Below are 22,912 nucleotides of genomic sequence, written 5' to 3'. Positions count from 1 at the left end.
AGGTACAGCCAGGCACCCGTGACTCATTCCTGTAATCCTATTCAGCAGGCTGAGATCTGAGGATCATGGTTCAAAGCAAGCCCAGGCATGAAAGTCTATGAGACTCTTAAATCACTAGAAAACCGGAAGTGGTGCTATGGAGCAAGTGCTTGCCCTGAGCGAGCAGGGACCATACCCAAGTCCAGAATTCAAGCCTCTCGACCACCACCACCAACAACAACAAAAGTCTAGGGACTTTAGGCTGGCTTTGCACTGGGATTCTCAGATCTCAGCCTCCTGAGTAGCAAGTATTACAGGAGTGAGCACGAGCACCTGGCAAACTAATCATTTTCTAAGTAATATGTAGTTAGTTATGTACTCCCTCGATTGTTTCCATTCTTTGTTTTCTAAGTGATATAGAGACCTAGTAAACTTACTTAGTCATATTTAATCCAAATTTTACTTCTAGAAATTTTAGCATGTGTCCATTTTCTTTGTGTGTAACAAACATCTAGAAGAGAAAAACAGAGGCACAGAGAACAGGTTGGTCTTGTAGAAGAGAAAAACACTAGTTATATAAGAAAATACTAGTTATGCTTATAGGACTAGGCTTTTCCCAATGACTATTGCTAGAAAGTATAGTAAGATTCAAAGAACAATGAACTAGTAATACGTTCTATATACTATGAAGCAAGAAGATTTACTTACATAAATCAATCATATTACTGTATGTATCCACATAAAAACTATAATGTGACAGTAAGATTCTACCTTATTCCCCCTGGTTTAAGTAACAGTCACCCTTCAACACTTTTGTTTGTCTTATTCCATGTTACAGTTATCAACTTTTTTTATTTTTTTGGTTAGATGTGGGGCTTGAACTCAGGGCCTAGGCACTGTCCCTGAGCTCTTTCACTCAAGGCTAGTGCTCTACCACTTTGAGCCACAGTGCCACTTCTGGTTTTCTGGTGGTTAAATGGAGAGAAGATTCTCACAGACTTTCCTGCCCACGTTGGCTTTGAACTGTAATCCTTAGATCTCAGCCTCCTGAGTAGCTAGGATTATAGGTGTGAGCCACCAGCACCCAGCATAATAGTCAACATATCTCTTTAACAAATAGTGACATATCCAAGTTCATTAACCAAACTTTCTTGGAGAGTAAGTGCTGATAGACCCCAATGTAATGATAGTGAGAGATTTGAACACCCAGTCTCACCAACAAATAGGTCATCCGAACAAAAGATCAGCAAATACCTCAGAATTAAATGATACTACAGATAAAATCAAATTTATACACAGACATCTACAGAATGTCTCATGCTACTTTCTCCAGAACAGATCATAGCCTAGGACATATGGAAAATCTGAACAAATACAATGAAAATAACCCCTGTATTCTATCTGTCAATAGCTGAACAGTACAGTCAAGAGCTGAACAGTACAAGAACTATATATAATATTCAAAGAAGGGGCTGGGAAGGTGGTTCAGTAGTAGAGCGCTTGCCTCGCATGCATGAGGCCCTGGGTTCGATTCCTCAGCACCACATAAGCAAACAGAAAAAAACCAGAAGTGGTACTGTGGCTCAAGTGATAGAGCGCTAGCCTTGAGGTGAAGAGCTGAGGGACAGCGCCTAGGCCCAGAGTTCAGGCCCCACAACCGGACCCCCCCAAAAAATATATATACATATGTTCAAAGAAATGGAGACTTAACATATTTGAACAACATGTATGTCACTTTAGAAATAAAAAAAGAAATCAGCCAGGCGCCAGTGGCTCACACCTGTAATCCTAGCTACTCAAGAGGCTGAGATCTGAGGATCACAATTTGAAAACAGCTTAGGCAGGAAAGTCCCTGGGAATCTTATCTCCAATTAGGCACCAGAAAAACAGAAGTGGAGCTGTGGCTCAAAGTGGTAGAGCACTAGCCTTGAGCAAAAAGAACTCAGGGACCATGAGCAGGTCCTGAGTTCAAGCTCTACAACAGAGAGAGAGGGGGGGGGGAGGGGGAGGGGGAGGGGGAGGGGGAGGGGGAGAGAGAGAGGGAGAGGGAGAGAGAGAGAGAGAGAGAGGGAGAGGGAGAGGGAGAGGGGGTGGGGGAGGGGGAGGGGGAGAGAGAGAGAGGGAGAGGGAGAGAGGGAGAGAGAGAGAGAGAGAGAGAGAGAGAGGGAGAGAGAGAGAGAGAGAGAGAAAAAGAAAGAAGAAATTACCTATTTCCTAAAAACAAATGAAAATAAGAGTACATCCTCTCAGAACCTCTGGGATATAAAGCCCCGAGTTCAAGTCCAGTAATGGCATGTACACACACACACACACACACACACACACACACACAGCTCTAATTTGATCCCAAAAAAAAGCAGACACTCAAATTAACAAAATCAACATCACAGCAAATAACAAAAATATTCAAAAGATAATTCATGTAGCCGGGCGCTGGTGGCTCACGCCTGTAATCCTAGCTACTCAGGAGGCTGAGATCTGAGAATCATGGTTCAAAGCCAGCCTGGGCAGGAAAGTCTGTAAGACTCTCCAATAAACCACCAGAAAACTGGAAGTGGTGCTGTGGCTCAAGTGGTAGAGCGCTAGCCTTGAGCTGAAGAGCTAAGGGACAGCGCTCAGGCCCAGAGTTCAAGCTCTGCGGCTGACCAAAAAAAAAAAAAAAAAGAAAGAAAAAGAAAAATGCCAGGTCCAGGTGGCTCATGCCTGTAATCCTAGCTACTCAGGAGGCTGAGATCTGATTATCACAGTATGAGGCCAGCCTGGGCACAAAAAAAGGCCGTGAGACTCTTCAATCAACCACCAAAAAGATGGAAATGGACCTGTGTGGCTCAAGTGTAGAGTACTAGCCTTGAGCAAAAGAGCTCAAGAACAATGCCCAGGTCCTGAGTTCAAGCCCTAAGACTGGCACAAAAATAAATAAGTAAAACAAATCAAAAAAGAAAAAGAAAAACACAATACATGGAACTTTGACTAAAATACATACGTATTCATAAACATATTCTTATCTAATTACATATGCATATTTAACGTGTATACACATATCCACACATTTTTCAGGATCCATAACATGCATAACTGTAATTGCTTGCATGAGTTAAACCGTGAACATGAATTATCTTATTATCTTTTTATTTTTTTTTTTGGTCGGCTGTGGGGCTTGAACTCTGGGCCTGGGTGCTGTCCCTCAGCTCTTCAGCTCAAGGCGAGTGCTCTACCACTTGAGCTACAGCGCCACTTCCGGTTTTCTGGTGGTTTATTGGAGATAGGAGTCTCACGGTCTCTCTTGCCTGGGCTGGCTTTGAACCGCGATCCTCAGATCTCAGCCTCCTGAGTAGCTAGGATTACAGGCGTGAGCCACCAGCGCCCGGCTACATGAATTATCTTAAGTGACTACTCGGGAGGAGGAGGAGAGGGGAGACAGGGGTTGGGAATGTGGCTTAGTGGTAGAGTGCTTGTCTAACGTGCATGAAGTCCTGGATTTGATTCCTCAGTACCACATAAGCAGAAAAAGCTGGAAGTGGCTCAGTGGCTCTGTGGCTCAAGTGGTAGAGTGCTAGCCTTTAGCAAAAGAAGCACAGAGACAGTGCCCAGGCCCTGAGTGAGGCCCCAGGACTAGCAAAATAAACAAACAAATAAATAAAGTGCTCTAAAAAAGAGAAAGAAAAAGAAAGAGGGTGAGTAACTATAATACACAGCAAGTATATATGAAGGCAGTATAATGAAACTCAATGAAGTCTGTTGATCAACAAGGGTATGGAGTGGAAGGAAAACAGACGTGAGTGGTGGGACTAGCAGGAGGAAATTGGGCTGGTGGGGAAGATAAAGGTGGTTGAATATTATAAAACCAGGAACCTGTTGGAGATGCTATTTGTGGGGGAGGGGAGTGAGATCTGGATGGAGAGATGGATTATAACACTGTGTAAACCTGTAGAGAAATGTAACAATGAAATAAATTATACTATATAGAATTCATTACTTTACTATCTCATTATTCTCATTAATATTTAGCCTAACATATGAAATACATTATATGCTCTACTACATGTGCTCTACTATCTGAATCTCAGAGTTACTTACCTTCATTATAACATTCAGTGTCACTGTCAGAGTACACACTAGGTAAAAATTAATCACTCTCATCATTTTTGCTACACAAGTTCCTTTCTTTACATTCAGCTGTGGGGAAAAAAAATCATATGAACAAAGAAGATATAAAAAACTTTACAATTTAACAGTAAGTAACAAGAATGAAAAAATGCAGAGTTATTACCTGAAGGCACTTAGTAAGCATTAAGGCTGCTACTAAACTTAATAAAGGAGAAACAAGTAAAGCAGGATTCTCAAACTGTAGTAAATATCCCAGAAAGAGAGAAAATATATAGATTTTATATACTTCATGAACCTGTTGGGACAAAAATAAAATGAATAATAATAAAATGTATTTTATTACACATCTCTTCATTAATTTGGTTTAAGATTTATCTTACTATAATTATACCAGAAATGCTTTACTGTAATTTGGACACAGTTACAAAATCTCCAATCTTTTTTTTTTTTTTCCCTGATCCTGGTTTGAACTCAGCTTGGGCTCTGTCCCTGAGCTTCTTTGGCTCAAGGATCATGCTCTACCAGTTGGGCCACTGCACCCCTTCTGGCTTTTTCTGAGTCTCAGGGACTTTCCTATCTGGCCTGGCTTCTAACTGCAATCCTCAAATCTCAACCTCCTGAGTAGCAAGGATTACAGGTATGAGCCACCAGCATATGGTCCAATCCATATTTTTAATGTTACGGTTTATAATGAATTTATTATTTATTTCTTAGAACTCTCTCAAACTAAAGAGCTTTAAAACCATGAGTGTTGAAATCAACTGGAAGAACCACCTTTAATGCTACTCTCTGACTTAATGTCACTTGGCTTTCCCTCTAAGTAAGTCATCTATGCTACCTCAAGTTGTGTAAGTTAAAATTATAACCTTAAAAAGTACTCAAAACTTATATAGCTGGGCACCAATGGCTCACGCCTGTAATCCTAGCTACTCAGGAGGCTGAGATCTGAGGATCTCGTTCAAAGCCAGCTGGGCAGGAAAGTCCATGAGACTGTTATCTCCAATAAACCACTAGCAAACCAGAAGTAGCGCTGTAGCTCAAGCAGTAGAACGCTCACCTTGAGTTAAAGAGCTCAAGGACAGTGCCCAAGCCCAGAGTTCAAGCACCACGACCGACTTATATAGTAAAAAGTTTACTGCCATAAAATATACCATCAGAGGAAAAGTATTTTTGCTTTTTGCTTCCATAACAGTGAGCACAGAAAATTAGATTTGCCAGGCACTGATGGCTCACACCTGTAATCCTAGCTATTCAGGAAGCTAAGATGTAAGGATTGCAGTTTGAAACCAGCCTGGGCAAGAAAGTCTATGAAACTCTTATCTACAATTAATTACAAAAAACTGGAAGTAGAGCTATGGCTCAAGTATAAAGCACTAGCTTTGAGCAAAAACACCCAAGGACAGGGCTGGGAAGGTGGCTCAGTGGTAGAGCGCTTGCCTTGCATGCATGAGGCCCTGGGTTCGATTCCTCAGCACCACATAAGCAAAAAGAAAAAAGCCGGAAGTGGCACTGTGGCTCAAATGGTAGAGTGCTAGCCTTGAGCTGAAGAGCTGAGGGACAGCGCCCAGGCCCAGAGTTCAGGCCCACGACTGGACCCAAAAAAACAAAAACAAAAACAAAAAAACACCCAAGGACAGCACCCAAACCCTAAGGTCAAGCCTAAGTACCAGCATTAATAAAAAAAAGATTCTCAAGAAAAAAGAGGCAAAAAAAGTGAAAAGGAAGTTGATACAATCACAATGAAAACTATTGTTTTGTATAATTCCAATTAAAAAAGAAAGTTAAACACAATGTCCTACTGTAAGACCTTGTAGGAGGTTATATCTTAGTGGTGTTTTTTTTCTAAAACTGAGTACTTTAATGTATTATAAAGTTAATCAATTTTAAAAAGGCAAAATTAAGACAAAAGAGCATTAGATAGGAAAAAATACAGTGTTAATTTTTAATCGCTTTAATAACCTCTGATCATATAAAATAATCTTTATCAAAATGAATTCCAAGAAATGGAAAAAAAAAGTTTTATTTTCTTAAAAAAAAAAAAAAAAAGAGGGGGCTGGGAAGGTGGCTCAGTGGTAGAGCGCATGCCTTGCATGCCAGAGGCCCTGGGTTCGATTCCTCAGCACCACATAAGCAAAAAGAAAAAAGCCGGAAGTGGCGCTATGGTTCAAGTGGTAGAGCGCTAGCCTTGAGCTGAAGAGCTGAGGGACAGCGCCCAGGCCCAGAGTTCAGGCCCCATGACTGGACAAAAAAAAAAAAAAGAGGGACTAGGAAGTTAACTCAGTGGTAGAGTGCTTGCCTTGCATGCATGAGGCCCTGGGTTTGATTCCTCAGCACCACTAAAGCAGAAAAAGCCAGAAGTGGTGCTATGGCTCGAGTAGTAAAGTGCTAGCCTTGAGCTTAAGAGCTGAGGGACAGCCCCCAGGCCCAGAGTTCAGGCCCCACAACCAAAAAAAAAAAAAAAAAAAAAAATTACATGAGCACTGTGGCTCATGCCTGTAATCCTCGCTACTCAGGAGGCTGAGATCTAAGGATCATGGTTCAAAGCCAGCCTGGGCTTGAGAAAGTCTGTGAGACTCTTATCTCCAATAAACCACTAGAAAACCAGAAGTGGTGCTGTGTGACTCAAGTGGTAGAGCACTAGCCTTGATCTGAAGAGCTCAGGGACAGTCTATTAAAAATAAAAGTCTAGTAAAATAAAAAAGTCTATTAAAAATAAAAGCCAGGATGGTAGGTATCTATCGGTGGTGTCAAGGTGTAGACTGAAGTAATAAAATAATAACTGACAGTACTGGAGTCTTTAAAGTGTTGGTAATGTTCTATTCTTGATTAAACACTGGTTCTATACAGATGTATGCCAGTTTTTGAGCTTGAAACACAATGATCTATAAACTCATACTTTTACTTCTTCTACTTTCTACCCTGTAATAGTCTACGGTTAGGACTTGGCAGTCGATATTTTGACTTTTTCACTTGATGCTATAGGAAATGTGTAAGGCTAGGAGAAGGACCTTGTGACTTCCTCTTAGTTATGTCCTTTCAGCTCCATGTGTGGGGCCCTACTCTAAGTTTTGAAGCTTTAATAATTGCATATTTTTCACAATGCTCCCTTGGCACTATTCTGTGGTTGCCACCTTCAGGTCCATATTACCACTACCCTTTCAAATAATCCATTAATAAGGTAATGGCTTTATACTTGATTAATAAATTTTTTTGCATGGACATTATGGCCTTAAGGTGGTGAGGATTAAACCTGGGCTCTTGAGCATACTGAGTATCTGCAACTGCATTACCCACCCTCCGCTTAGTTGTTTTTTTTTCTGGATATTAAACCCAGGACATTGCACACTTTTTTTGGGGGGGCGGGGGGTCCGATCGTGGGGTCTGAACGCTGGGCCTGGGTGCTGTCCCTCAGCTCTTCAGCTCAAGGCTAGTGCACTACCATGTGAGCCATAGCACCACTTCCGTTTTTTTTTTTTCTGCTTATGTGGTACTGAGGAATCGAACCTAGGGCCTCATGCATACAAGGCAAGCGCTCTACCACTGAGCCACTTTGTCAGCCCAACATTGCACACTCTTGCAAGCACACTATCACTAAGGTACATTTCCAGACTTGGTTATTAGTACTTTATGTTAAACTCTAATTTATTTTTTTTGGTCAGTTGTGGGGCTTGAACTCTGGGCTTGGGCGCTGTTCTTGAGCTCTTCAGCTCAAGGCAAGAACTCTACCGCTTGAGCCACAGCGCCACTTAGTGGTTTATTGGAGATAAGAATCTCACAGACTTTCCTGCCTGGGCTAGCTTTGAACCTCAATCCTCAGATATCAGCCTCCTGAGTAGCTAGGATTACAGGCGTGAACCACGGGCACCCAGCATATGTTAAACTCTTTCTGTTCTTAAATGTTAAATGTTCTTAAGTGTTTCTTAAATGTTGGTACTCATTAGGGTTCTGAACCAGCTAAATACAAGTGATTAAAAAAATAGTAGATTAAGATCGAACATTGTAAAAATGGTGTTTATTCTCAGGATTTAATTCATTACTTTAAAGCATCACAATACCTTTTCACTTTGTTCCACTGAAATTATATCCAGAAGAAACAGAGATATTGCTTGAAGAAACAAGAGATAGTGACTATATTCCCACATCATCATAAAGGTGTAAGTTGAAGCACTCATCAACAAGTAGCAAAACCTCTTCAGAAAAAAAAAACAAACTATAAATATCAATGGCTTTCTTTTATTTTTAAAATTATTATTAAAATATTAAGATTTTTAAATTTTATTCTGAGAATAAGAATTAAGTTTCTATTTCAGTTTGAACACTATTCAATTCTTCAAGACCACATAAACAGAAAAAGCTGGAAGTGGTGCTGTAGCTCAAGGGATGGAGTGCTAGCCTTGAGCAAAAGAAGCTCAGGGACAGTGCCTAGACACTGAGTTCAAGCCCCAGGACCAGCCAAAAAAATAAATAAATAAATAAAAAACAAAAACCTGCAGCTGTTTTCCTCTGCTAAATATTAAAAAGAGCTCATTGTTCTTGCCTGAAATATACCTGGCTAAAATCAGTTCTGTCCTTCCAAGGTCATCTCCCAAATAACCCTTTAGTGAGTGAGTAGTCAAGTCTCTGACAAGTTCATTGTCACAAAACGTATTTCCAGAAAATCTCTCCTTCTGTGGGTTTACTTTTTTATTCCCATTCCCCCCACTGGGTGTAATGAGTATCCAGTGATCTTGTTCTGATAACAGTCGAAGAGAAGGATAATAAAGGTCAGGTCAAAGCTGGGCACTGGTGGCTCCTGCCTATAATCCTAGCTACTAAGGAGGCTGAGATCTGAGAATCATGGTCCCAAGCCAACCCAGGCAGGAAAGTCCATGAGACTCTTATCTCCAATTAATCACCAGAAAACCTGAAGTGATGTTATAGCTTAAAGTAGTAGAGCACTAGCCTTGAGCAAAAGAGCTCAGACAGCACCCAGGCCCTGAGTTCAAGCCCGGCAAATGTTCAAAAAATAAAATAAAGGTCAAGAAAACTAAGAATTTTGTTCTGTAAAACTAAATCTTTCAATATGGAAAAAAAGGACTTTTTTAAATTTGTTTTTTGTTGTTGTTGTTGTTGACTCTGTATTCTTTACCTTATATACAGTATACTCACATGCACATTTGAGGGAGGGTGGGAGAGGGCACAGGGTCAGAAGAAAGACGGTGAAAAGTGCACCAGTGGAAATCACTGGCTGCACTGGACAATGATGAAAGTGAACTATGTAACTCATGGGTGAAGATGGGAGGGAGGGAATGGGAGAGAATGAGGGAAAAGATGACACTATGTGAAAGGAAATGTACTTAATTCTGGATGTATGTAATGATAACCCCACTGTATATCACCTCTAAAATAAGAAATTGGGGAGGAAAAAACAACTAAATCTTTCATACTTAGCTGTGTATATTCAACGATAAAATTCAGTGAGAAACGCTTCAGTCATCAGCAGATAAAAGAATTTTCCAGTATCCTGAATCAGTTGGTCAAATAATACCAACTGCAAAGCTTAGAAGGGCTCCACATTGATAAAATACAGAAACTTCAGCTTCTCCTATCACCATAGCTATATATAAAATTTTCTGGAAGCCTTCAAATGTAGAACAATCATAACTGTTATATGCATGCCTGAGATCAGCAAATCCAGAGAATCCGGTTCCAGAAATTAAAGAAGGCTCAAATCCAAATCCTGCCCAATTAACCTACAGAACATTCCAAGATCACTTTGGGGAGCCCCTGGGGATAGGGTTGGGGGAAATAGTACAATTTGCTCAAACGAAGTGTTAACTCCAAGAGCTTATTCTCAAACTAAAGATATGGTAAAAAGAAGTCTTAGCTAGGTGCTGGTGGCTCAGGCTTATAATCTTAGCCACTCTGGAGACTTAGAGCTGAGAACTGAAGTTCAAGCTGGCCCAGGCAGGTAAATCCACAAGACTCTTATCTCCAATTAACCAGGAAAAAGCTGGAAGTAGAGGTCAAGTAGTGATACACTAAGCGAAAAAGTTAAAGGAAAGCATGAGACAGAGTTCCAGCACCAATGCAAATACATACAAAAAGCTTAAAGACAGAAATATACATCAAACAAACAAACAAAAAACAACAACAACAAAAAACAACTAAAGACACAAGAGGACAAAAAGACCTACCATGCTCATGGACTAGCAGAATCAATATTGTAAATACAGCCACACTGCCGAAACGAATCTACAGATTCAATGCAATAGTCATCAAAATCCCACTGTCATTCCTCACAGACATAGAAAAATCAACCTGAAAATTCACAAATGGGAACATAAAAGCTCCAAATAGCAAAAGCACATCTGAGTAAAAAGAGCAACACTGAAGGTCTCAGAGAGCCATCAAATTATACTACAGAACCATAAAAGCAGCTTTATACTAGCACAAAAACAGACCCAAAGACCAATGGAACAGAAAGGCCTCTAGAATAAAACCACACAGCTACAGTCATCTACTTTTCAACAAAAAAGCCAAAACATCACCAGAAATAACAAATAGTGCTCGGAAAACTGGTTACCTACTTTCAGGAGACTGAAACTTGACCTTTCTCATTCTATTAAAAAAAAGAAAAATCGGGGCTGGGAAGGTGGCTCAGTGGTATAGTGCTTGCCTTGCATACATGAGGCCCTGGGTTCGGTTCCTTAGCACCACATAAGCAAAAAGAAAAAAGCCAGAAGTGGCGTTGTGGCTCAAGTGGTAGAGCGCTAGCCTTGAGCTGAAGAGCTGAGGGACAGCGCCCAGGCCCAGAGTTCAGGCCCCACGACCAGACCTCCCCCCCCCCCCCCCAAAAAAAAAAGAAAGAAAAAGAAAAAGAAAAATCAACTCTAGTTGGATCAAAGAACTCAAAGTAAGATCTGAAACTTTAAATCTACCACAGGAAAATATAGGCGAAACTCTTAGAAGTTATAGACATGGGTAATTATATTCTGAATAGGATTCCAATTACCTTACCAAAGCAAGAGCAAGAGTTGACAAATAAGACTCTTGAGACTATATCCAATTTGAAAGTATGAAAAACATATATACATTTTTTTTTGTTTGGGGTAGGGGTCAGTGGAAGGGCTTAAACTCTAGGTCTGGGCACTGTACCTGAGATCTTCAGCTCCAAGCGAGCACTCCATCACTTGAGCCACAGCACCCACTTCCAGTGTTCTAGTGGTTAACTGGAGATACCAGTCTCACAGACTTTCCTACCCAGGTTGGCTTTGAACCACAATCCTCAGATCTAAGCCTCCTATGAAGCTAGGATTATAGGCATGAGCCACCAACACCTGGCCAATTTGGAAGTTTCTGCACAGCAAAATCACTGCCTATTCAACAGATAAAGGATTAATATCCAGAATATACAGAGAGCTAAAAAAGTGAACAGCATAAAAACAAATAACACAAATAATAGGTAATAAAATTAAACATATTTCTCAGGAAAGGAAATATAAATTGCTAATAGATACATGTTCAACATCCTTAGTCATAAAAAATGCAAATCAAAAGTACACTAAGATTCTATCTCATTCCATTCAAAATGGCAATTATCAAGAAAACAACATGTGCTGGTAAGGTAGTAGGGAAAAGGATACTTTTAGAACTATTGGTGGGTATGTAAACTTGTGTAAAACCACTATAGCAATAAGAATGGAGGTCTCTCAAAAACTAAAAATAGGCCTATCTTCAACCATCAATATTGAGCATCTATCAGAAGAAGTAAATTTCTATATAAGAAAGACACTTGGAGAGAGTTGGGGGTCCCAACAGACAGATCAACCAAGAGAAAAACAACAACAAAAAAATAGAACAGGGGCTGGGAAAGTGGCTCAGTGGTAGAGTGCTCGCCTTGCATGCATGAGACCCTGGGTTCGATTCCTCAGCACCACATAAGCAGAAAGAGCCAGAAGTGGCGCTGTGGCTCAAGTGGTAGAGCGCTAGCCTTGAGCTGAAGAGCTGAGAGACAGCACTCAGGCCCAGAGTTCAGGCCCCACGGCTGACCAAAAAAAAAAGAAAAGAAAGCTCATAAATTGCACATACAAAGATGGAAAACCACTAAGATCCCTCCCCACCCCTCGCCCAAAGTGGCCCGTGGCTGCCGGGACGTCGGGACCACCAGCACGCTGCAGAACCCAGACCCAGAAAACACGCACAGTTCGGGAGCTGGACAGCGCAGAGACGGACCGGAGGCACGGCACCGCCACACCTGCTCCGGAGAGCTCCCGCAGCACCGCTGGATGGCCCACAACCAGACCCAGGATCCGCGAGTACCCCACTGGGGGCCGCCGCCCTGGGGAGACCGGCGCTAGACCTGCCCAAGAAGGAACCCCACACTGCAAGGGGCCACAGGGGCCAGAGCCCTTCCCCATAGCGCACACCCGCCTGCCGGCTTCCGCTGGAAGACCACAGGGACTGTGTCTCACACAGCACTGGCTACCCGAGTGCACACAGGTCAGCGGCTGGCAGAGCTCTCCTGCCGGGAACAGTGGTGTGTGCACGCATGCAGCAGCCAGTGCGAGGACTGTTGCTCGGCCGCGGGGATCCGCCAAGCCAGTGCGCCTGCGTGTCAGCCTCAGGAAGCAAAGTTCGTGGCAAACAGAATAACCCTAGTGGGAGGCGCTGCTCCCTGGATGGAGCTGCTGAAACTCCCACCCCGTCTAGAATTGCGAACTGTGTGAGTGTGCCGACAGTAGGCAGAGCGTGCGCGCACGCAAACGCGTACACACATGCACATGCGCGTGCGCACACACACACACACCCTAAGACCAGGCGGTCCAAGTGTGGAACACACACACGCGCGCACACACACACACACACACACACACACACACTAAGACCAGGGGGTCCAAGTGTGGACCAAGCGCCGGCCACTCGGGGGGAGAGAAATAATCCAGGGCCAATGAACAAAAAAACCCAGTGCACCCTTCCCCTTCTGAAGCCAATGCCTACCCAGGAAACCTGCTCAGTCCCTGCTGCAGAACAGAGTCCCTTTCAGGCAGTCTGGGGCTGGGTGCACGCTAGCCTGGGGATTCAGTGTGGTTGGTGACCCAGTGTGAAGGAACCCAGAGCCGAGCAAAGGCTGCCACTTGCCCACCAAGAAGCAGAGCTTGGACACGGCCTTGACAAACCCTGAGCCCAAAGGCGTAAATCACAATGAAAGATTATAAGATTTCAACAGCCAAGATAGCATATAATTTCCAAAAGCCTGCAGCAATCCAGTAAAGAACTCCAGGGAGAACGAAGAAGAAATGGAGGACAAATGAACAATTAAAGATATGATGACAGAATTGATCAAAGAAATACACAGAGACAAAATTTCAAAAAAGTTCCAGGAATTCAAAAAAGAAATGCAGACAAAAATGGACACAGCAGACTAGGAATATGGCTTAGTGGTAGAGTACATGAAGCCCTGGGTTTGATTCCTCAGTACCACATAAACAGAAAATGCCCGAGTTGTGCTGTGGCTCAAGTGGTACAGTGCTAGCTTTGAGCAAAAGCAGCTCAGGACAGTGCCCAGGGCCTTGAGGTCAAGCCCCAGGACTGGCCAAGAAAAAAAAAAAGGGGTACAGTATATATCTCATTAAAAGATGAAATCTACACTTTGAGAACAGATATAGGAATTATAAATGGTTCAATTTCCACAATGCAAACCACAATGGAAGCCATAGGTAACAATAAATGAGATGGAAAATAGAATATCAAGAAGTTGAAGATAAAAGAAGAGCTGGAGAAGAAAGTCACAGACATGGAAAAAAAAAAAAAAAAACCACTCAGAAATTACCAAAGGGAAGTCTAAGAACTGGCAGACTAAGCCAAGAAATCTAATCTTCATATAATTGGGATTGTTGAGAGGGAGGAATATAAGAATAGAAGGATGCAACATTTATTCAGTAATATTATTACAGAAAAATTTCCCAATCTTAAAAAGAGAAAAATATCATTCACATAACAGAAGCATACAGAACACCTAATAGACAGGATTCTAGAAGAAATACATCATAGTAAAAACACTAGACTTGTGTAGCAAATAGCTGATTTTTAAGTGCTACAAAATCAAAGAAGGCACTACATTACACTGGAAAGAAAATCAGAATCACTGTGAACTTCACACAAACCCTCAATGAAAAGAGAGCCTCAAAAGATACTATGTGGGGCTGGGAAGGTGGCTCAGTGGTAGAGCGCTTGCCTTGCATGCATGAGGCCCTGGGTTCCATTCCTCAGCACCACATAAGCAAAAAGAAAAAAGCCGGAAGTGGCGCTGTGGCTCAAGTGGTAGAGCGCTAGCCTTGAGCTGAAGAGCTGAGGGACAGCACCCAGGCCCAGAGTTCTGGCCCCATGACTGGACTCCCCCAGCCCCCCCCCAAAAAAAGGTACTATGTACCCATGTAATTGTAACACCTTTGTAACGTATTCTCACAATTTAAAAAAAAAGGTACTATGTAGCCCTGAAGACCCACAACTGCCATCCAGACTAGTATACAGAGAAGGTAGCATTGACATTCGACAGAGAAGCTAAAACTTTTAAGAATGAAGAAAAATTAAAGGAATTTATGAACAATAAGCCAGCACTACAAAAAATATGAAAAGGAGGAATATAATCTGAAGAAAACAATCAAGATCAGAGAACCATATGAGATAGAAATCACTAGGAGATCAATTTAGAAAGCACAGGAAAAAGAAAGAAGCAAAATACAGGAAACAAGAAAATGGCAGGGAACATATCTCTCTATGTAAACATTAATGGACTCAATTTTCCAATCAAAAGAAAAAGAACCACAGAATGGATCAGTAAACAAGATCCATCCTTTTTTTTTTCTCCAAGAGACCCATCTCACAGCCAAAGACAGAAAACAAACTCTGAGTAAAGGGATGGAAGAAGATCTTCCATGCAAATACACCCAGCAAGAAGGCAGGGATTGCCATTTTGATTTCTGACAAAATAGACTTCTCATTAAAATCAGCACAAAAAGACAAAGAAGTTCATTAAATATTAATACAAGGAACAGTCATAGTCATCAATTTATATTCACCAAACAATGGAGCCCCTAAATACATTAAACAAATACTTTCAGACTTACAGAAGATAGACCCAAATATAAAAGTAGTAGGAAACTTTAATACCTCACTCCCACCAAAGGATAGGTTAACCAAACAGAGGATAAGCAAAGAAGCCTCTGTACTAAATGACACCATATCCCAAAATGGACTTAACAGACATCTACAGAGTTTTCCAACCAACAACGACCCAATATACATTCTTGTCAGCAGTCCATGGAACTTTCTCCAAAACAGATCATAATATAGTTCACACAAAGAACATAAGCAAATACAAGAGGGCTGACATAATCCCATGTATTCTATAGTAGAATCAAACTAGTTCTTAACAACAAAGCATTCGGCAGAATTTACTCAAATACATGGAGGTTGAACGGCAAGCTACTGAATAACAACGGGGTCACAGAACAAATTAAAGGAGAAATTAGAAAGTTCCTACAATTCAATGAAAATAAAAATACATCACAACAGAACCTCTGGGACACAGCAAGCAAAAGCAGTGCTGAGTGCATACATCAAGAAAACAGAAGCAGCTCAAGCAAATAATCTCATGATGCAATTAAAACTGTTAGAAAACCAAGAAAAAACTGAATCTACAGTTACTAGATGGAGAGAAGTAACCAAGATAAGAATAGAAATTAATGATAGAAATTTCACAACCTACATGAAATTAATGAAACAAAGCTGTTTTTTTGAAAAAAATTAATAAAACTGACAGACATCTTGCAAGAGTAATAAAAATAAAAAGAGGAGACTCAAATCAATAAGATCAGGAATGTCACATGAAAAATTTCAACAAACATCCAAGGCACTCAAATGATTATAAACAACCCTGTTTGCAATAGCCTTAAAAAGAGTAAGATACCTAAAAATTAACCTAACCAAAGATATAAAGGATCTATTTAGTGAAAACTATAAAAATCTAAAGAAAAACTCAAAGAAGACCCCAGGAAATGGAAAGACCTTCCATTTTCATGGATAGGTAGAATCACTATCATGAAAATGGTCATACTGCCAAAAAATGATATACAAATTCAACACAATCCCCATCAAAATCCCAATGACCATTACTGAAATAGAGAAAAGAATCCAAAAATTCATATGAAACAACAAAAGACTTAGAATAGCCAAAGAAATTCTAGACAAAGTAATGCAGACAGTATCACAATACCAGATTTTAAGCGCTACTATAGAGGCATAATAACAAAAAGAGTTTGGTATTGGCACAAAAATAGTCCAGAAGACCAATGGAATAGATAGAAGACCCAGAAATAAAACCATGTATTTACAGTCAACTGATACTCGACAAAGGAGCCAAAGACAAACAGTGGAAAAAACAGCCTCTTCAACTACTGGTGCCGGGAAAACTGGGCGGCCACATGCAGAAAACTAAAAGTAGATCCCAGGCTGTTGCCGTGCACTAACATCAACTCAAAATGGATTGAAGACCTCAACATCAGACAGGACATAGTAGGAAAAACACTAGACCTTATAGGCACAGGCAGGAACTTCCTGAACAGAGTACCAGGGGCACAAGAGATTGTAGAGACTGGACAAATGTGACTACATTAAAATAAAAAGTTTCTGCACAACTACAGAAATAGCTACCCAACTAGAAAGACAAACAACCAATTGGGAAAAGATATTTACCAGCAATGCATCAGACAAAGGCCTAATATCCATTATACACAGGGAGTTTAAGAAACAAATCCCTCAGCTCTTCAGCTCAAGGCTAGCGCTCTACCACTTAATCAACAGTGCCACTTACGGTTTTCTGGTGGTTTATTGGAAATAAAGAGTCTCACAGACTTTCCTGCCTGGGATGGCTTTGAACCGTGATCCTCAGATCTCAGCCTTCTGAGTAATTAGGATTACAGGTCTGAGTCACCAGCAACTGGCCACTATATCTGTTATTCTGTAGTGTATCTTTTATATATCCTTTATTATGGATATCTAACTATATCCCTTGTTATGTAGCTATTAGACGTTAATTAACATAAATCCTATTACTACTAGCTGTAAAATTATGTACATGTGTGATGCATCAGAAGTAATTGTGATGGATAAAACAGATTTATGTCTTACCTCTGAATAGGTATTTAAGTTGTTTTTTAAATAGCCAGTAAGTGCAGCAACTTGGCATGCAAAATATGGTAGTGCCCAGTTTTCTCTTAAAGGAATGGAGTATTCAATTCTTGTTGTATCTACCCTAAAATAAACCACAGATAACAGCAAAAGCAAGGCATTATATTTTAGTACTATACTTTTCAAAAGCACTTTCAAAAATATCTCACTGTTCTTCCTAACAATCCTGTCAAGTAGGCATAGACAGATCCATGAGCAAATTCATACTGTCCCACCCCACCTCCTACCCAAGAAAGTAGAGTGTCACTATGTTAAACTTATAAACAGATGCACCTCAGTGACAATTTGCAAAAGTCATGCATGCTCTGGGCAAACCTGACCCAAGCTAAGGCACTGTTTGTATAGATTTCTATCTAGACTAATATTCCTTCCCTTATCTACAATCTCTAGAGCACAATCTACACCACAATCAGCAGCCTGGCAGATGCAAAATTCTTACATGCTTTTGAAAGGAATAAGAAGCTGACTAAATCAAGGTCCTATGGCTGGTAGGGGGCACAAACGTTATTATAATATTTCTGATAACAAGTTTAATTTTTTTTCAGTCAACAAGGTACTTAGAATTACCTTTACAGTAATTTTTGGGGTGTGTGCACACGCATCTATCCTGGGGCTTGAACTCAGGGCCTAGACACTGTCCCTGAGCCTTCTTTTTGCTCAAGGCTAGCATTCTACCAGATCTGGCTTTTTGGTAGTTATTTAGAGATAGTCTCATGGGCTTTCCTGCCCTGGCTTTGAACCGTGACCCTCAGCTCTTAGCATCCAACGTAGTAATCTTTTATGTGATAAACCAAGAGACTTTTGAAAATTCCTAGAGTCACAAATACAGAAAGTCTTCCTCCTTCACCCCCCGGCAGTACTGTAGTTTGAACTCAGGGGGTTGTGCTTCCTATCAGGCCCTTTACACGAGAGCCACTCTGCCAAACTCTTTTTGCATTGGTTATTTCCAAGAAAGTGTCTAATTTTATGCCTGAGCTGGCCTGTACTGCAATCCTATTTGTGCTTCCTTTTGTCACTGGAATGTCAGGCCTGTACCACTATAAACAACATATCCTAGCCAGAATTGTTCTTGAGCCCATTTAACTTTCAGATAAAAGTTTCAGATTAAAGAAACACTGGAAACAGGCATCAGTGGCTCCGGCCTATAATCCTAACAAGGCTACGTTCTAAGAATCACAGTTTGAAGCCAGCCTATTCTTACAAATCCAAGACTCTTATCTCTAATTAACCAGCAAAAACCACTGAACAGAAGGTATAGCTCAAGTGGTAGGACACTAACTGGAGTGATAAAGCCTAGCAAGAGGTGGAGGCACTGAGTTCAAACTCTGGTATACAGATAGATAGGTAGTAGGTAGATAACTAGGCAGGCAGCTAGGTAGGTGGTGAGTGCATGAGTAAGTGGATAGATGGATGGATGGATGGACAGATGGATAAATGAGGTTTAGCCACATGCCTATGTTGCTATGTCTGCAAAGAGATACAAAACTGACAGAATTCTATATCTACACAGAACAAAAGAGGATACTCTTAAGAGAGAAACACAAAGGCACAATGCCTAAGAGCCTCTTCATATTTATCTAAATAATATACACACTAAGATAAAAACAAGCTCTTTCTTCTTTTTTAAGTTTTTAATGATTCTGTCTTCTTCATGTATGGTGTATTTAAGTGTATATCTTCCAAAGGGTTAGGGAGAAGGCCTCTGTACATCACCTCAATAATAACAAGTAAATTAGTAATTTTAAAAAGATACAAACGGGTGTAATTTTTTTTGGGGGGGTCTGGTCATGGGGCCTGAGCGCTGTCCCTCAGCTCTTCAGCTCAAGGCCAGTGCTCAGCTCACAGTGCCACTTCCGGCTTTTTTTCTTTTTGCTTATGTGGTGCTGAGGAATTGAACCCAGGGCCTCATACATGCAAGGCAAGCACTCTACCACTGAGCCACATTCCCAGCCCCCAAACTGGTGTAATTTTTAACTGTTGATTAAGTGACAAATAAACATAAAGATAACAGCTTTAAAACAAAATAAATCTATTGGCTCACAAAGGCCAAGAGAGTATGGTTGAATTCTCACACTGACTAAGCTAATATCAATGCATCAGCCAGGGTTATGGTTCTCATCTGGGGTTTGCAGTCTTCTTAAAAATAAGCTCACTGCGGACTGAGAATGTGGCTCAGTGGTAGAGTGCTTGCCTAGCATGCATGAAGCCCTGGATTTGATGACTCAGTACTACATAAACAGAAAACACCAGAAGTGGTGCTGTGGCTGAATTGGTAGAGTGCTAGCCTTCAGCAAAAGCAGCTCAGGGACGGTGCCCAGGCCCTGAGTTCAAGCCCCAGGACTGGCAAAAAAAAAAAAAAAAAAAACTCACTGGTAGAATTTACTTCCTCCTTGCTTCAAGCCAGCCATAATTTAGTGAATCTTTCTTGTGCTTTGAATATCTCTGATTATCCTTCTACAGAAGCTTAAGAAAGCTCCCTGCTCCTAAGGGCTTGTATAATTAATTAGATCAGGCCCAAAGGATAATCTTCCTACTTTAACGTAAACTATGCCATGTAGCATGTAGCATAATACAGGAATGATAACAAGTTTGAGATTAGAGTTGGGAGTCTTGGGAAGAAGAAACACTTCAGAACTCTGACTAACACAATAACAAAAAAATTATAAATATCAATTAAAATACCTATCTTACCTGTTAATAATAAACCACGCAACAGTAAGTATTCCTGCTAGCCATGTTCCACTCATAAGCCAACTTGTAACAAATAAAGCAGTAACATATATTCCTTGTAATCCAAAAACAATACCAATATAAAAATACACTGGCTCAATAACCTCCTAAATGGAAAAAAGAAAGGGAGTTAAAATAGGGCATTAAACAATTTGAGGATTCTCAAGTATGTGAGACATTAAAGCAAAAGAAAAATACATACATTGCTACCAGTTGCTTGATATAAAACACTGGCAATAAGTTCTGGATATAGAGACATTTGTTGTACTGCATTTATAGTCTTCAGAGAGACAGTTTTGTTATTGTGTGTCAATTCATAAACACCTAAAGGGAAAGATTTTTCTCCAGATTATTAATTCTGCTTTTATAATGAGTAAACATATCACTCACTGTTCAACAAATATTCAAATATTTACTATTAATGATATTCCAAATACATACCCTATGACTTTTTTTTATTAAGACCATTATGGAGGAATAACGTTACATTCTAAGATAAACTCCCACATTCTAAGGGCCCAATATTGAAAAATAATGTTAGAATTTAGAAAACTGTTATCAAAAATACAACTGCTGGGCTGGGAATATGGCTTGGTGGTAGAGTGCTTGCCATGCATGCATGAAGCCCTGGGTTTGATTCCTCAGTACCAGATAGAAAGAAAAAGCCAGAAATGGTGCTGTGGCTCAAGTGGTAGGACACTAGCCTTGAGCACAGAAGGCTCAGGGACAGAATCCAAGCCCTGAGTTCAAGCACCAGGAACACACAAAAAAGAAAGAAAGAAAGAAGGAAAGAAAAAGAAAGAAAGAAAGAAAGAAAGAAGGAAAGAAAAAGAAAGAAAGAAAGAAAGAAAGAAAGAAAGAAAGAAAGAAAGAAAGAAAGAGAGAAAGAAAGAAAGAGAGAAAGAAAGAGAGAAAGAAAGAGAGAAAGAAAGAGAGAAAGAGAGAAAGAGACAGAGAGAGAAAATACAACTGCTGGGTGCTGGTGGCTCACACCTGTAATCCTGAGAATTATGATTCAAAGCCAGCCCAGGCAGGAAAGTCTGTGAGACTTTATCTCTAATTAAGCACCAGAAAATTGGAAGTCAAGCTCAAAGTGGTAGATCCAAGTGGTAGATCACTAGCCTTGACCAAAATAGATCAGACAGCACCCAGTCCCTGAGTTCAAGACCGATGACCACCACCACCACCACCACCAACAAAAATCTCTGATTACCATACCTCTTTCAAATGAAGGTGCCTTTAACATATCTTTATAATAGGAGTAATAAATAGCACTGTCACCTTTAAATGTGATTTCCCGTTCAAGCTCCTAAAATAAAATAAAATGAACATTTAAGGACAAGTATTTAAATTTCAGCTATAATCTTCCTTTTCTCACCTCATTTTCTAAATTAACATGATATTATTTACCTTTTATTCATGGATAAGTGAATTTCCTCTAACAAACATTAACAAAGAGGCTAAAATTTTCAATTATCTTGCAACATTTTAATGAAACACTAAAGGTCTCAAGTGGATTGTAATTCATACATCATTTTGTTCTACCTGTAAAAAAATCTAGAAGAATAACCAACAGAATGGCCTCCCTATACCAAAAATAGTAACTCAGACAATAAATTAGTGTCAAAAGCCAAAAATACAAGATAAATACATGAATACAAAAATAAATACATTAAGAAGGTAGCATTTGCTATTACTATTCCATGTATTTATGTACCTAGATTAACAAGACTATAATTAGTACTTTTCCAGATCAGCAGATACCTAATCAGGGCTTTTCAAATAAATGTTCAGAAATACAAGCAAGACTTCAAGACTAGCAAGACTAGTTCAGTGGTAGAAAGCTTGCCTGGCACACAAGGGCCATAGTTTAAATCCCAACACAGCAAAAGGAAAAAAGAAGTCCTAAAATTAAATTGTGAAAACTAAAACTATAGTGGTCATTAGGATACTATGTATATTTTACACTGAATAAACATTTTACAAGTCTATAATTTTTATTTGTTTAGCCATGCTAGAGATCAAACCCAGGACCTTATACAATCTAGACAAGCACTCTATCACTAAGCTATATCTCTAGCACTGAAGATAGCTTTTTAAATCAAATGATTTGCTTTCATGCATAGAACCAGTGGAGTTGCAAAAATATGAAATCCTAAGTGTTTCCAAATCTGGAATTTTATGAGCACTGACATGACATGGTAGAGAATACATCTTGCTAGGCGTGAGTGGTTCACGCCTATAATCCTAGGCTGAGATCTGAGGATAGCAATTCAAAACCAGCCTAGGCAGAAAAGTCCCTGTGATTCTTATCTCCAATTAACCACTCAAAAACCAGATGTGGTGCAGTGGCTCAAGTGGTAGCGTTAGCCTTGAGCACTAAGAGGCTCAGCGACACATCCACGCCCTGAGTTCAAGCCTCACAACCAACAAAATAAAAGAGAATACGTGAGTCATGGATCAAATAGTACAGTGCCTGTTAGCAATCTTACAAGGTCCTAAATTCAAACTCCAGTACCAGTGAGAGATGGAGAGACAGAGAGACAGAGAAAGAGAAATAACAAAATAAAACAAAAGCTGGGCATTGGTGGTTCATGCCTGTAATACTAGTTACTCAAGAAGCTGAAATCTGAGGATCTTTTTCAGTTTGAAACAGCCCAGAAAAAAAATACCATGAGATTCTTTTTTTTTTTTTTTTTGGGTCTGGTTGTGGGGCCTGAACTCTGGGCCTGGGCGCTGTCCCTCAGCTCTTCAGCTCAAGGCTAACGCTCTACCACTTGAGCCACAGTGCCACTTCCGGCTTTTTCCTTTTTGCTTATGTGGTGCTGAGGAATCGAACCCAGGGCCTCAAGCATGCAAGGCAAGC

The 22,912-nt window shown here is 40.4% G+C and overlaps 1 protein-coding gene across 2 annotated transcripts in view; it reads right to left on the bottom strand.

Annotated features, from left to right (window-relative positions):
* Dpy19l4 (dpy-19 like 4) overlaps positions 1–22,912 on the bottom strand; it is a 62,460-nt gene that overhangs the window by 28,297 nt on the left and 11,251 nt on the right. For both annotated transcript variants that reach the window (XM_069991085.1, XM_069991086.1), the window contains 8 exons: positions 21,265–21,355; positions 20,249–20,370; positions 20,008–20,153; positions 17,257–17,380; positions 8,142–8,276; positions 4,250–4,381; positions 4,057–4,155; positions 417–490 (listed from right to left, as the gene is read on the bottom strand). In XM_069991085.1, the coding sequence (XP_069847186.1) occupies positions 417–490; positions 4,057–4,155; positions 4,250–4,381; positions 8,142–8,276; positions 17,257–17,380; positions 20,008–20,153; positions 20,249–20,370; positions 21,265–21,355 (923 nt within the window). The remainder of the gene's footprint in view (positions 1–416; positions 491–4,056; positions 4,156–4,249; positions 4,382–8,141; positions 8,277–17,256; positions 17,381–20,007; positions 20,154–20,248; positions 20,371–21,264; positions 21,356–22,912) is intronic.

This window comes from Dipodomys merriami, unplaced genomic scaffold (genome assembly GCF_024711535.1).
Source record: "Dipodomys merriami isolate MVZ:Mamm:240054 unplaced genomic scaffold, mDipMer1.0.p SCAF_4, whole genome shotgun sequence".
In the NCBI taxonomy this organism is placed as follows: domain Eukaryota; kingdom Metazoa; phylum Chordata; class Mammalia; order Rodentia; family Heteromyidae; genus Dipodomys; species Dipodomys merriami.
The sequence above is the reverse complement of the archived record's forward strand: the minus strand, read 5'-3'. Positions and strand labels throughout refer to the sequence as shown.